Here is a 14,966-nt window from a genome sequence, read left to right as displayed (position 1 = left end):
CTTTGTACACAGAGCCAGAGCTTCCCACACCAAGTAAATTTGATCCATCAAAATAATTTGTTGCTCGTTGAATCTCATGATAAGAAATCAATTGATGAGTCTTGATCTCCCAAAACTTTTCGACATTTTTAGACTTTCCTTTCTTCTTTTGTTTCATTATCCAAATTGAAACCAAAAAGAATATCAGAGAGGATGAAGTAAGCACGGGAATAACAATTTTTAACACAAGCTCCTTAGACTTTGATTGTTCCCCAGAATTAGTGATAGGGCAAGAAGGAACCTCTAATTTGTGCATTCCACATAGATCTTTGTTCCCAAGAAATGATTGCAGAGTGGAATTTGCAAACACGCCACCATTGGGTATTTCACCTTCTAAATCGTTAAATGAAACATTGATGGCTTTAAGGTACAAGAGTTCTTCCAGTGACCTAGGAATAGTACCTGACAAGGCATTTACAGACAAATCCAAGATTTCCAAGCTTATTAAGCTGGCAAACGATAAGGGAATTGGGCCTGAAAATGAATTGTTTGACAGATTAAGAATCTTCAGGTTTTGGAGGTCTCCTAATGTGATGGGTAGCATGCCTGAAAAATGGTTACTGGAAAGATCTAGTTCTACGATGGCCTTCAGTCCTCCAATATCTGTCGGGACTTCTCCCTCTAGAGAATTTCGTGACATGCTTAGAAAGAGAAGACTTCTCATTTTCCAAAGGCTCGAGGAAATTTTGATGAAAATCTATTAGAACCCAAATAAAGATGTTGTAGCATGCTAAGATTTCCTATACATGCTGGAATTAACCCAAAGAGCTCATTATCATCTAAATTTAATTGATCTAAATTAGATAAATGGCATATGACATCAGGAATATGTCCGTTTAATTTATTCTTATTTAGATACAGCCCTTGGAGTTGTTTGAGCTTACCAATCGCAGGAGGAATATTTCCCATCAAGTTGTTACGTTGAAAGACTAAGGTAGTAAGACCACTCACGTTGCCTATACCTGGGGGGATGAGGCCATTGATGTGAGCATCGCTTATTTCAAAGAATTTAATGGTAGATGAAAGATTGCCAACAGAATTGGGCAGAATGCTATTCAACGGATTGTTACCCACATCTAGATATTCCAACATCCTACAGTCTGCCAAAGAATGGAAGAACGGCAACTCATGTTCACTAGTAAGTTGATTAATATGTAGGAAAAGAAGTCTCAGATCACGAAGATTTCCCCAGTTAGTTGGAATACTGCCACTGAAAAAGTTGTCCGCTAGCCCCAAATATTTAAGCTTGGTAACATTTGTAATGTGTGCAGGAATTTCCCCTTCGAGCGCATTGCCAGTCAAGTGAAGTTCTTCAAGGTTAGGAAGATGAAGACCAGTAGAGGTTGGAATTCTCCCCGAGAGTTTGTTCAAAGTTAACGCAATGAGTTTCAAAGAAGATATATTAAAAATAGCCTTTGGAATCTGACCTTTGATATAATTTTCTTCAAAATCTAATTGTATCAAATTTGATAGCTTCCCCAATTCTGGAGGAATTGGCCCCTCCAGGCGATTGCTTACACAGTAAACATATTGCAGAGTGGAAATATTGCCCAGTGAAGAGGGAATAGTCCCATCTGTTGGATTATAACCAATAGAAAACTCCTTGAGCTTGGATAAACAATCAATATTTTTGGGTATTTCTCCAGTTATGTCGTTAAAAGATATGGATAATATTTTGAGCTCTGTGAGTTGACAGATGTTGGAAGGAATGTGACCAGAAATTTGGTTTCTAGATATACTTAAAGACTCTAGATTTGACACAATGTTTCCTTCATCAAGAACGAGAGGACCAGAGAGGTTATTCAGTCCCAGAGCTATGGCAAGTAGTGATGAGACATTGAATAGTGATGAAGGAATGAAACCTGTTAACTGATTAACGGCCAAGTTCAAAAATGCAAGCTGGCTCAGATTTCCAATTTCCTTTGGGATGTTGCCTCTGTTCCCAAACAAACTAAAGTTCAGTAACTTTGTGGCATTTCCAATAGATGGAGGGATTATACCCTTGAGGCTATTGTTCCTCAGATTTAAGATTCTGAGTTCGGGTACATACCATGGCCCTTGCCACATTTCACCACTGAGTTTATTGAAAGCTAATGAAATTACTTGAACTCTCCAGTGTTGAAATAGACTTGTCGGAATATTTCCTTTGAGCTGATTGTTCTGAACATCAATGACTCTCAGGTGAGGCAAGTGGCCAAGGCCATAAGGGATATCCCCATGAAAGAAAATGTTCTCGAGATTGAGCTCTCTGAGAAAGGACAAATTGGCCAAAGACGGCGAAATTGTGCCTTGAAGTTGCAAATTAGGAAGAGCCAAGGCTACAACCCTTGGCCTCTTTGAACTGCAAGTGACACCGAACCAAGAGCAAAAAGAAGTATTCTTGGTCCAATTATTTGCCAAAAAATGATTAGGACTTGTAATAAGACTTTGGAAAGCTAGTAGAGCTTCTTGATCGGTCTCATTAGAGGGTGCCGCTGATATAGAAACAGTACAATATTGAACAAGAAATAGAAGAATCAATAAGATAATGTGCCTCTCCATTTGTTTTTACTTTGTTTTGTTGGCAAATTTACACCATTATATAGCAATATCCACCAGTGCAAAATGATTAAACAATAAGATAAACTGAAACAGACGCCATCAATTTTTTACCACCTAAATTTGATTGGCTACGGTTCCTGTGTCATACATGATACAACCATATTATTCTAACACAAAGTGTTAAGAATTAGTATAATCAAGTTATTATAATTACATCATTCACAACCTTGACTATTTCCAAAATGATTTTCAGAACCTTGATGTTAGGATCGATTCAAGTACACACACTACATTTGCGGAGAGGATGAAGAAAAAGGAGAGAGAGAGTGTGTGAGGAGAGAGAGAGAAATGAATTTTTCGTGTTAACACCCGTGGGTAAACTTCACGGTGGACGGGCTATTTATATTAATGATTCAGAGTATGTACAATCACACAGAGAAATGACAATAAAAGGTACAACCTAAAATTTGGGTCGGGCCTTTGCCAATTACACAGAGAAATGAGAATAAAAGGTACAACCTAAAATTTGGGTCGGGGCACCTTCGGGTGGGAGGATCCCGCCCCCACCCCCGGCAACCTCACCGCGGAGGTTGAACCACGTGAACATTAATATATAACAGTACATCACATAGTAATTAGGCTCCAAAACCCAACAATTCTCCCACTTGAAAACTGATTCTGTCATCCAAGAATTACATTCTCAAAAACAAAAAAATGATATTCCTCCATCATCAATATCTTTGCCGTACCGCAACATCTGTAGACACGACTACAGAAGACCAACTAAGGTTTTGCATAACCTTAGTTTACCAACGTCAACATATTTTTTCAACATATCTGCTGAATTCTTTGCACCCTCTATCTTTTCCAAACACATATCACCTTCTTCTACTGCTCTACGAGTGAAATGGTAGTCTTCTAATGTGCTCCATCTTCGAATGATAGACCGGGTTCTTCACCAACTGTATGACACTCTGGCTATTTGTGTAAAGAATATTCTCAAGCTGCTTCTTGCCCAGTTCTTCCAGCCATATCATCTCCTTTCCAACTTCAACTATTGCGACAAACTCAGCCTTAGTAGATTAAAGTGCAACGCACTTATAAAGCCTGGACATCCAACGCACTACTGTACCACCTACAGTGTAAATGTATCCGGAAATGATCTTGCTCGAGTCCACATCCCCAAAAAGATCAACATCAACAAAACCTTACAGAATCACTTCGTCTTTGCCAAAACAAAGTGAAGTACTTGAGATATCTTAAAAGCCACTTCACAGCTTCCCAATGCTCTTTCCCAGGGTTTGTCATTTACCTGCTAACAACTCCCACTGTATGTGCTATGTCAGGTCTAGTGCAGGTCATAGCATACATCAGACTCCCAACTGCCGAAGCATATGGAACAAGTACCATGTGCTCCTGCTCCTAAGCTGTCTTCGGTGAATACTCCTTTGATAATTTTATGTGATTTACCAAGTCCTGGGTTTAGCATCATTAACTCTAAATCTGTCAAGCACCTTCTCAACATATTGCTCTTGGGATAGATTCAAAGTACCAGCAGATCTATCCCGAGAAATCCTCATCCCAAAAATCTGCTTCACTGCACCTAAATCTTTCATCTCAAACTCAGAAGACAGACTTGCCTTTAGAGAGTTTATCTCCTTCATACTAGATCCTGTAATTAACATATCATCCACATAAATGAGTAAAAATACATAAGAATTAGTGTATTTCTTGAAGTAGCAACACTAATCTTTTTAACTCATACGGAAGCCACTCTTGCTTATAAAGGAGTCAAACTTCTTATACTATACAGCTTGTTTTAGCCCATACAAGCTCCTATTAAGGTTGCACACCATGTGTTACTTGCTTGGAACTACAAACTCCTCTGGTTGTTGCATATAGATTTCCTTATCCAATTCTCCATGTAAAAACACAATTTTTACATCCATTTGCTCAAGATACAAATTCTCTAATGTAACAATACTTAATAAAATTCAGATAGTAGTTAATTTCACAACAGGAGAAAATATTTCAGCATAATCAATACCTTTCCTTTGTGAATATCTTTTAACTACTAACCGAGCCTTAAACCATTTTTTGCCATCTGGTTCTGCCTTGATTCTGAACACCCACTTGTTCACCAAGGCTCTCTTCCCTATAGGTAACTCAGTCAATATCCACGTGTTATTCTTATCAAGTGATCTCATCTCATCATCCATGGATTTCTCCTACTTAATTGAATACTCCACCTATAGGGCCTCTGGTTCCCCTTCATTAGTCAGAACAGATAATGTAATAATGGTGAATACCTATCTGGTGCTCTAATGGTCCAGGATGATCTCATCCAAACCTGCTCAGGTGTCACTTGCTCCACCTCTGGTTCTTCAACGACAGTCTCTGGAGTTTGTTGAGTTTCTACTGTACCATCTTTGGGTGTACTCTTCAGCAACTCAAGCTCAACTCCCACTTGCTTTGTAGTCTCTTGAATCTTTTGTTCTCTGTCCTTGTACAAGACATTTTCATCAAATGTCACATCACAATGTCTTAGGATCTTCTTGTTTCTGTCATCCCAAAACCTGTACCCAAACATGTCAGAACCATAACCAATAAAGTAGCACTTTATAGCTTTAGCATCAAGCTTATCTCTCTTCTCTGGATCAACATGAGCATATGCAGTGCAACCAAAAGTTCTTAAGTGAGAATACTTGAGTTCTTTTCCTGTCCATACTTCTTCTGGAATCTTGAACCCCATAGGAACTGATGGTCCCCTATTGAACAAGTATGAAACTGTGCTCACAGCATATACCCAAAACGTCTTAGGTAGCCCACAATGTATCCTTATGCCCCTTGCAGGCTCATTCAATGTTCTGTTCATCCTTTCAGCAACTCCATTCTACCTTGCCTTCTCGGGAACTATCCTCATCAATCTAATTCCCTCCAGAGTTGTTTGAATTCTGACTTGTCATATTCTCCTCTATTGTCATACCTCAGGCATTTGATTTTCAAACCAGTCTGATTTTCAACTTCAGCTTCCCATCTCTTGAAAGTAGCAAACACATCTGACTAGCAAACACATCTGACTTATGTTTCAAGAAGTAAACCCATACCTTTCTCTAAAATCATCAATGAAGGCGACATAGAATCCGGATCCAGCAAGTTATGAAACAGGGGATGGTCCCCAAACGTCTGTATGGACCATTTCCAACTAAACTTTTTTAGGATCTTTCGTAGTCTTTGTGAAGCTTACTCATTTCTGTTTTCCCATAACACAGCTCTCACAAAGACCCATATCAATAGATTTTAGGCCCTCTAAATCTCCTTTTGCAGCCATCATCTTTATTCCTTTGGCACTCATGTGTTTAAGTCTGTTATGCCACAGACATGAACCGGAAGCAACCCCAACAACAACAGCCATGTTTATACACCCTGCAGTGGTGTATAAAATTCTAGATTTTGTGCCACGTGCTACAACCATAGCACCCTTGACAATCTGCCATAAACCTATCCTAAACTCTGCTACATAGCTTGTGCTATCTAATTGACTAACAGAGATCAGATTCTTCTTGAGACCAGGAATATATTTGACATCCTCCAATGTCCACTAATTTTCAGCTAGAGTTTTTATGCAGGCATCCCCCTTTCCTTCAATCGCCAACGGTTTGTTGTCAGCAAGACACACCTTTCCAAAAATTTCAGACTTGAAATTTTGGAACAATTCCTTGCTTGAAGATGAATGAAAAGATGCACCAGAATCTAATATCCAGGATTCAACCGGGATGTCCACACTAAGGATTAGAGCATCCCCAATGTCTTCTGCTGAATTAACAGAATCATTATCATCTTTAGATTTTTGATTTTTCTTCTTCTATGGTTTCTTGCAATCTATCCGAAATTGTCCTTTCTCTCCACAATTCCAACATGTCATGTTGGTTTTATGTGGAGATTTTCCACAATTCTTTGATTTTGATTTGTCTTGTGTATTCTGACCCTTCGATTTGTTTCTGCCCCTTCGGTCAACGCTAAGAGCACTACCCGATGACTCCCCAATTTATTGTTTATGAATGCTTTCACTAAGAACAACATCTCGGATTTCATCAAACTTTAGCTTCTCAGATCCACGAGAATTGCTAATTGTAGGAACAACAGTATCCCAAGACTTGGGCAGAGATGACATCAAAATCAATGCTTTAATTTCATCTTCAAAATTAATATCCACAGAACACAGTTGACTAACAATCATATTGAACTCGTTTATATGATCAGCAATAGATCCATTCTCAGACATTTGTAAATTGAACAATCTACGCATCAAATAAACCTTGTTCATCGTAGATGGTTTTTCATACATATTTGATAGCGCCTTCAACAGATCGGACGTGGTCTTCTTCTTGATCATGTTGAACTCCATATTTCTCATCAAAGTCAACTGGATCAGCCCTAGAGCATGCCGATCCTTAAGCTTCCACTGCTCCTCCGTCATGGACTCCGACTTCACCCCGATCAAGGATTTTTGAAGATCTTTCTAGTACCAATATTCTTCGATCTGCATCTTCCAGAAATCAAAATCGGATCCATCAAACTTCTAGATTCCAATCTTCGATCCTTCCATCTTTAGTGATTGTGATGAATCTCCTAAGCTTCGATACCAGTTGTTAGGATCGATTCGAGCGCACACACACTGGATCTACGGAGAGGATGAAGAAAAATGAGAGAGAGAGTTCGTGAGGGGAGAGAGAGAAATGAATTTCGCGGAGGTTGAACCGCGCGAACATTAATATATAACAGTATATCACATATTAATCAGGCTCCACAACCCAACACTTGACTATTTCCAGGATCCATTTGGTTTAAAAAATTTGAAAATTTTCTCCATATATAAATTTTATTACTTATACAATTATTGTCTAGTTTTCAGTATAAAATTTAACGCAACTAACTTCTCTCTCATAAACAATATAGTGCTTCATTGCTGACAATAAACTCCAAATAAGTTGTGTCGAGTTATTTAAAGTCTTTACTTCTTGACTTGACTAATTGCGATAAACAAATTCCACACGTATCATGGAGTTTACTTCATAGAGCAATTGTATTGTCCAAGTCAAATTTGGTTATATGATGTACTAAATTTTTAACTCTAACTTGAAGTTGAATTTTTCAACTAAAAAACCGCCTCCCTCACTAAACTTTAACTGTCCAAACCCAACTTAAAATTTTAAATATCCTTTTTCAAGTTACCATCAAATGCTAGTTTTCTGAAATATTACCCAAAATCATGTCTAAACACCTACTCTAGCTGGGTTATTTTCTTCAAATTAACATGACGTTTCTAAGTTCACATGTTTCAATTGGAAGGCAGTCAAACAAGCAATAAAATTTATAAAATATGTTCTGTAAAATAATTTGAGTAGTACATTCCTTTTCATATGTTCTCTCAAACTTTCACATAAAAAGGTTAGCTTTGAGACATCATATCTGTCGAAGCCGCCCCTGCAAGTCTTTACGGCAAATGCAAGAATTCCCCACCTATAGAGAGGCATGAAAGGAAAAAAATCTAATGAGAAAACTGTTGGGAAAATCGGGTAAATTTTCCACTACAACAGAATAATTGGATTTGATACCACTTGTTGGGACCACGTGTAATTAAACCCAAACTCTGCACTAGTATGATATGCTTTGGGCCAAGCCCTCACGGATTTGTTTTTGGGCATCTCCCAAAAAGCCTCATACTAATGGAGTTGGCACCTCCCAAAACCGTTATCACCGTTGAATTTGCTACCGCACACGTTACTTCCAACATTTTATTTTTACCGAGTATAGTACCACCAACCGCAAATATTATTTTCATGAATGAGCAAAACCTGTGCTCTGATATCAGTTGTTGGGAATAAATCCCGCCACGATAATAATATTGCGGTAATAAAGAAAAATATTTATGAGAACGATAATACGGTTAATCAACAAAAATAATAATGACACCAAGATTTTTACGTGAAACCCTTCTGAAGAAGGGAAAAAGCCACGGACCAAATCCGTGAGGCCAACTTACAACTGCTAGTAAAACATTTATAGGGGTCGCGTGGTTTAAAGTGTGGTAAAATTAATCTCCCTATATAATTCAGATTACTTAGACTATGTCTAGTTTTGAATATAAATTTTTGCATAGCTGTTGTAACATCCAGATAACTAAACCAAAGTTTGATTTCCGATATTAAAGTTTGTGTGAGTTATATGCGCAGAGTTCAATATGAGATAACAAATAATGCACAGATAAGTTCCATAATTTTATTTTTCAGGAAAGATAAGTGAGCCAATACTGAAGTGTTAAAGGAAAAGATGGTTGCAATAGACAAAAAATAGTGAAAACAAAAAGAGGAAGAACTGATCAGATTAATAGACAAGCTGTGTACACTTATTAAAACAGTAGAGTCAAAATATTGTTGCTCAATTACATAATTCTTGGTATTTTTCAGCTGATACCATTAATGGATCATGCTTTGCTGCTTTCTTCTGTTGATCCATCTAACTACTCTAATACCCGTACTAATCTTAGCTCGATTCAGCTCTTAGTTGCATGCTTAAGGGGCTTAAGGCATGAAATTTTCACTAAGTGTTGGGGACTTAGCATTTTCAAGACCTCTAAATTTCGAAGATTTTTCATTTTGGTCTTCCTGACTCTGAGACGTTAGTTTTTGAGTTAATTCATGTTCAGGAATGCAAGAATTGTGTCTCGAAGGAGTTTCAAATTTTTCGGACAAGGTTTGGGGCATGTTTGGGTCACGGAACCAGTAGGTCACCGCGATAGGCCCACGACGCTACATTAGTCCAGATCGAATGCTGACCACGTCGTGGTGAAGGTGTTGTGTCCAGGTCTTGATTTATAATTGAATATGTGTGTCATGATCTTTATCCTAGTGTGTGAAGTGCTTTTGAGGTGAAAAATGTTCATGGGAATCACTTAGAACAAAGTTGAGCTAAGAGCAGGGGCGGCTCTACCTTTTTTAAAAAATAGGCGTCTGCCTTAGGCCCCCAAATTTGAGTGGCCTCATTTTTTATGATAATATTTATAGATTTTTTTAAAAATTTAAATATTATTTATAGAAAAAGTATTTTTTTTTTATATAAAAAAAATTATTAGAAGAAGTTTATATATCTAGAGTACTATGTCTCAAGAAAGATTAAGTGTATTGAATATATTATCACTTAAAAAAAATAATCTTAAAAATTTATTATATAATTTTAAAAATAGAGTTCATTAAAAGAAAGTTATTTTTTTAAAAAAATTTTAAGGCCTTCGTTTAATTTTCTACCTTAGGCCACAAATATGCTTGAGCCGGCCCAGGCTAAGAGCCTTTGATTCGGCCAAATTTTGGCATTTGATTCTACAAGGGTCAACTTTGAACATTTACAACATCTTACATATATTAAAATTTTCAGCTCAAGACCCACCAAATTGTAGATAATTGAATTAGCTTTCCAACTATATCAATTTCGCCTTAATCCGATACCCGAGAGGAAAGTTATGATCATTTTTGTAAGAAACAGTAAGCTACCGCGACAAGACCGCATCGCGGTGACGTAGTTGTGTCCAGTCATTTTGATTTAAATGACTGAGGGACAATTGGGTCTTTTTCCCCTCAACCCAATCGGTCATAACACAACTTGAGCATCAGTTAGGACATAATTTCCCCCCTTATTCTCCAATTTTCTTCTCAAGAAAACCATTCTCTTCCCCCAAGAACAAGAATTCGATTCATTTATCCTCAAAAAATTAAGAATTCATGTTCCCAAGTTCAAGAACCTTCAAGAAAGCATCAAGATTGGTGTTTCTCTTTCAATTTGTGGGATATTCATTCATAGGTCCCTTTCACCCATGAAACCCAAAAACCCTTTTCTTTCAATTAAAGAGTGAATTTTCTATTTTTATGATATTTTATATGTTCAAGAAAGATTGAATTTCATGTTTTCATGGTGATTTTAATTCAATTCAGCCCGTGTAGGATCCCATGCAAGATTTTGAATTTCCCATGCTATGAATTTAAGTTTCTCATGCTTTATTCAAGTGAATTCTATGATAGATCCTAAACTCATGATTTTTAGCAGCATTCTTATGTTTTAAATTCATGTTTTCCCCATGTTTGATAAAATGCCTATGTCTTGAGTTGAACCATGATTCAATAATACATTTTGAGTTTAAATGTTATGTTTTAATGATAATTCAGTGGTGGTGGGTTATGAACACCCGATACCTATGTGTTTTTACATGATTTCTGTTTTCAAGTAATGAGTTAGTCAGATCATGATTTTTAATATCATATTCAGAACACCATGATCATGTTGAGCAGAATTAGTTTATATGTTAATAATTACCTCAAAATCTATATGCCCTATTATTTTCAGAATACCATGACCTAAGCTTATCAGTAATCAATGCATGTACCAGTTAGTATTTCAGTGTCTTTCAGTTAGGAGTAGGATTTAGCATCGAGAGAATCCAGGGATGGGGGCTCAGTTGCCAGTAGAGGGTGTGACCTTTAGTAGCAGTTCCTGAGTTTCAGAACTACGTAGCCAGCATAGGTTTTGGATGTCTTCCTGCCAGTTGAGGGTTGACACATATCTCGTGAGAGAACCTGCCAGTAGAGGGTGACTCTTTATCCCTTTGGAACATCAGTTTAGTGATCACTACAGTTCATATTCTATTCCGATGTTAAGGATAGAGCATCTCTACTCAATGTGGGTTAGACGTTGGACTCCATGATAGCTCACATGGTTTATATCGGTTACATAATAACTCCCACAGTCTCAGTACAATATTTATTGTATTTTGAGTTCAGATTTGCATGATCAAGTGTACAAATTCTTAGTTATTTAGCTATCAGATTTCAGTCTTTCAATTTACAAATTACTTCAAAAATATGCTTATACTTGGTCTTGCATTCTCAGATATTACAGTTTTCATGCATTCATACTCAGTTATCTCATGTTGTTCAGTTAGTCTTTATCTCATATGCACAGTACCCCATAGTTTCAGTCCAGTTATTCAAACTAAGTACAATTCATTTTTACATGATAAGTATTCATATATCTGCTACTCAACATACCGATGTTAGTTGACCCTTTACTTAAATTTTAGTTGTTCGGTCAGTCTTTCAGTTAATTAGACCTACTTAATACATGTTATGTTGGTTTTGTAAGTTTATTCATTCAGGTTCAGTATGTTTGCATATTCAGATCCATGAGTTAAGTCAGTTCCCACCACATAGTTTCAGACCTAATATTCATACATAATCCTCAGTACAATTTTTACAGTATATTCAGCCTTACAAGAGAATGGCTGACAACATTTATGTTTCTAACACCACCTAGCTTACAAAATTGTTTTGAGCTCATGATTTATAAATTCTTTATGATTTTCAGTTTTCATATACGGTCAAATGTATATTTCAGCAAATAACTTATATCCTCAGTTTTATAGCATGTTTGAAATATTTTCAAGATGTAATGCATGTCTCCATATACTCAGTACATTCTAACGTACTGAGCACATATTTACGTTTGTGGCTACATCCTTCATAATGTAGGTACCATATGTAGCTCTTACACTAGGTCAAACAGTTTGCATCTTTCAGCTAGCATGTGCCAAGTTCTTCTATTTCGAGAACTCCAAACAATTGTAGATCATGTACTATATTTTTTATTTTCCATATGTATTGATTAGTGATAGTTGGAGGCATGTCCCAGCTATCTATAGTTAGTATAGTAGAGGCTTCATAGATGTCAGTCAGAGTCAGTCATGTAATTTGAGTTTCTTTCTTCAGTTTTATCATGGTGAAAACTGTATTAGCATTAACTTTATTCAAACTTTTCATGAGTATGCTTCCGCTGAGCAAATTAAGTTTTGTTTTACATATTAAATCAGTTGCTCAACAGTATGCTAGTCCATGGGTTAGCTTGGATCACTTGTAGTTCCAAGCACCGTGTTACGGCTAGGGGATAGTCTCGGATTGTGACAACTACTTAGCATAAGAACTACAGATGACATCAATGGCATATAACTGCATGGATACAGAGAAGGCCAATATGAGTCTGAAATTGATTTATCCATTAGTCTAGTCCTTTGCTTTCCGTCCATAGCTGTGATGCCTAAAATCATATAGCACTTAAAACATAGTTACATTTTTTTTTTCTTTTTTAAATCAAAAGAGGTTCAAATGAAATTACAAATGCTGGGACTACAACACTCTGAATTACATGCACTACATGACTTTACTAAAGAAACCAAGTAAACAAAAAGTAACATATCAACTTGCAGCTGAGAAACAACACCGCTTGAAGAGATACTAGCTTCTAAGTTTCCAGAAATGTGTTCTTGATTTTATTAAGCCTCTTGACTACGTCTTTCATGCTTATTCTTGAGTCTGAATTTTCCTTTGTGCAATCTAAAGCCAATTCGACCATGGAAGCTATGCAGATTTCACTTTTAGAAGTGATTTGTTCTTCCTCCGGAAAAAGATTGGCATCCACAACTTCAAGCATAGTTCCTGAAAATGATTGTGTCATCCATTTCCTCAAGTCAAGATTTTCACTGCATATCTCTTCATCTGTTGGCCGTCTTTTTGTCAAAATCTCCATCAACATGATGCTGTAACTATAAACATCACCACTAGTGGATACTATTCCCTCTGAGCCATATTCTTAAAACAGGATGAAAAAAGTTAATTGAAATATAACACCAATTTTGTACAAAAAAAATACTTACTTTTTTACTTCTAGAATTTGGAGATGCATAATTATGATACAAAAATCAAAGAGAGGGGATTTTTCTTATACCTGGTGCAATATATCCAAGAGTGCCCAATGTCTCTGTGTGTGCGATAGACTTGCTTACAGCAAAAATTTTGGAGATACCAAAATCACCAACATGAGCCACCATATCTTCATTCAAAAGAACATTTGATGGCTTTAGGTCGCAGTGAACTATTGGAGTTTCTTTACCATGATGTAGATATTCAATTGCCATAGCCGCATCAAGCATTACAGTGATTCTTTGGAAAAGGTTCAACTGGCAGTCTTCTCCATACAACCAATTCTCAAGGCTCCCGTTGGACATATATTTCAGAACAAAAGCTCTTATATAGTCACTAGAACAAGTAGTAATCACAGGGACAAGATTTCTGTGTCTTATTTTGAGAGTGAAGCGGAAGTTTTTTTTTGATGTTGTAAAACTAATGATTGGTTAATAACACTTAAGGGGTGATTTAATTAGTGTGAAAGGTTTTTGGAGTGAGGGAAAGGCCAAAATACCCTTACGAAATCACTTCCCAGTAGCTGAAATTCTCAAGAGTAAAATGTGCATAACTTTTTTCTCTGATATCGGATTTTGGAAAAATTAGTGGAGTTAGAAAGAGGACTCAAATACCTTTCATTTGATATATATTGGGACACCCAGTTCGTCATTTACAATGAGTTATGGTCGACTGAAGTTTATCCAAGTTTCGTCACTCACTCAAACTCAAATGATAGAAAAACTTTCAACTTGTCGTTGAGTTTGGGGACCTCTATAATCTCAATTCTTGCTCAAATAGGTTCCCACTCTAAAAAATTGATTAACATGCCAAATTTGCATGGGATTTATGGCTTTTGGATCATCTACGCATAGAAATAATGGTTTCATTCTAGCCCGAAATGCGGGGTGTTACATTATCTCCCCCTTGGGATTATTCGTCCCCGAATGATGGGTAGGAATGTTGAAGTCTTAAAGATATGGAATAACGTGGACATGTTATGTATTCTAAGAAGGGATATAGCAGAGTGAATCATTTAAATTTCTATCATGAAACTGAATTATGAGCTGACTTGACTTTACTTGCTTTAAGGAGCTAATTCATGCTGAAAGTTTAGGATTCCCCTAAAATGTTCATGATCCAATCATACATATTGAATTGAGAAGTGATAACTTATGCAAGTATGAATCATGAGACAACTAGACTTAGATCGTATAGGGGTATTACACTGTCTGAGCTAAAATACTTGGGAAATTTTGAGATTATGCGCTGAGCTCTTATGAACCGAGTCACATGACTAAATAGCGGAATCTAAAACATGATGCTTGGACTGAACTAGATTCACAATTTACATGGATGGAATAGATTATCTCTTCAACACTCTTTCTAAAGAAGTTCTAGTAGCATTAGGGAGCAAAGAATCTTAGGCATGATTTACACAAGGCATCCAACTAAGGAATCACAACCTTGGCACTACTCTATTGTATGGGATATAGACATTTAACTTATAAGCTAGGATAGAATTTCCATGACTTAGGCAATGCAATGTCTCACTTTGAAGCTTAGCACACTTCTAGAATACTCCCTTAACTATACTATCCCCTT

General features: G+C 36.7%; 2 protein-coding genes across 2 annotated transcripts in view; both read right to left on the bottom strand.

The window, feature by feature from the left end:
- The window catches only part of LOC107872276 (LRR receptor-like serine/threonine-protein kinase EFR), a 6,233-nt gene extending 3,653 nt beyond the window's left edge, over nt 1-2,580 (bottom strand). The window contains exons 1-2 of the mRNA XM_047412933.1: nt 924-2,580; nt 31-513 (exon numbers count right to left, since the gene is read on the bottom strand). Coding sequence (XP_047268889.1) covers nt 31-513; nt 924-2,580 — 2,140 coding nt within the window. The remainder of the gene's footprint in view (nt 1-30; nt 514-923) is intronic.
- Nucleotides 2,581-12,918: 10,338 nt separating this feature from the next.
- Nucleotides 12,919-13,681, bottom strand: LOC124898671 (receptor kinase-like protein Xa21). The gene is made up of 2 exons (XM_047412424.1): nt 13,408-13,681; nt 12,919-13,271 (listed from the first exon to the last, which is right to left on the bottom strand). Exons 1-2 carry the CDS (start codon nt 13,610-13,612, stop codon nt 12,925-12,927), a joined length of 552 nt encoding a protein of 183 aa, XP_047268380.1. The 5' UTR covers nt 13,613-13,681; the 3' UTR covers nt 12,919-12,924.
- Nucleotides 13,682-14,966: the final 1,285 nt, after the last annotated feature.

The sequence above is a fragment of the Capsicum annuum genome, chromosome 5, assembly GCF_002878395.1.
Source record: "Capsicum annuum cultivar UCD-10X-F1 chromosome 5, UCD10Xv1.1, whole genome shotgun sequence".
Taxonomy (NCBI): Eukaryota; Viridiplantae; Streptophyta; class Magnoliopsida; order Solanales; family Solanaceae; genus Capsicum; species Capsicum annuum.
Note: the sequence above shows the minus strand (reverse complement) of the source record. Positions and strands in the feature narration are given on the sequence as shown.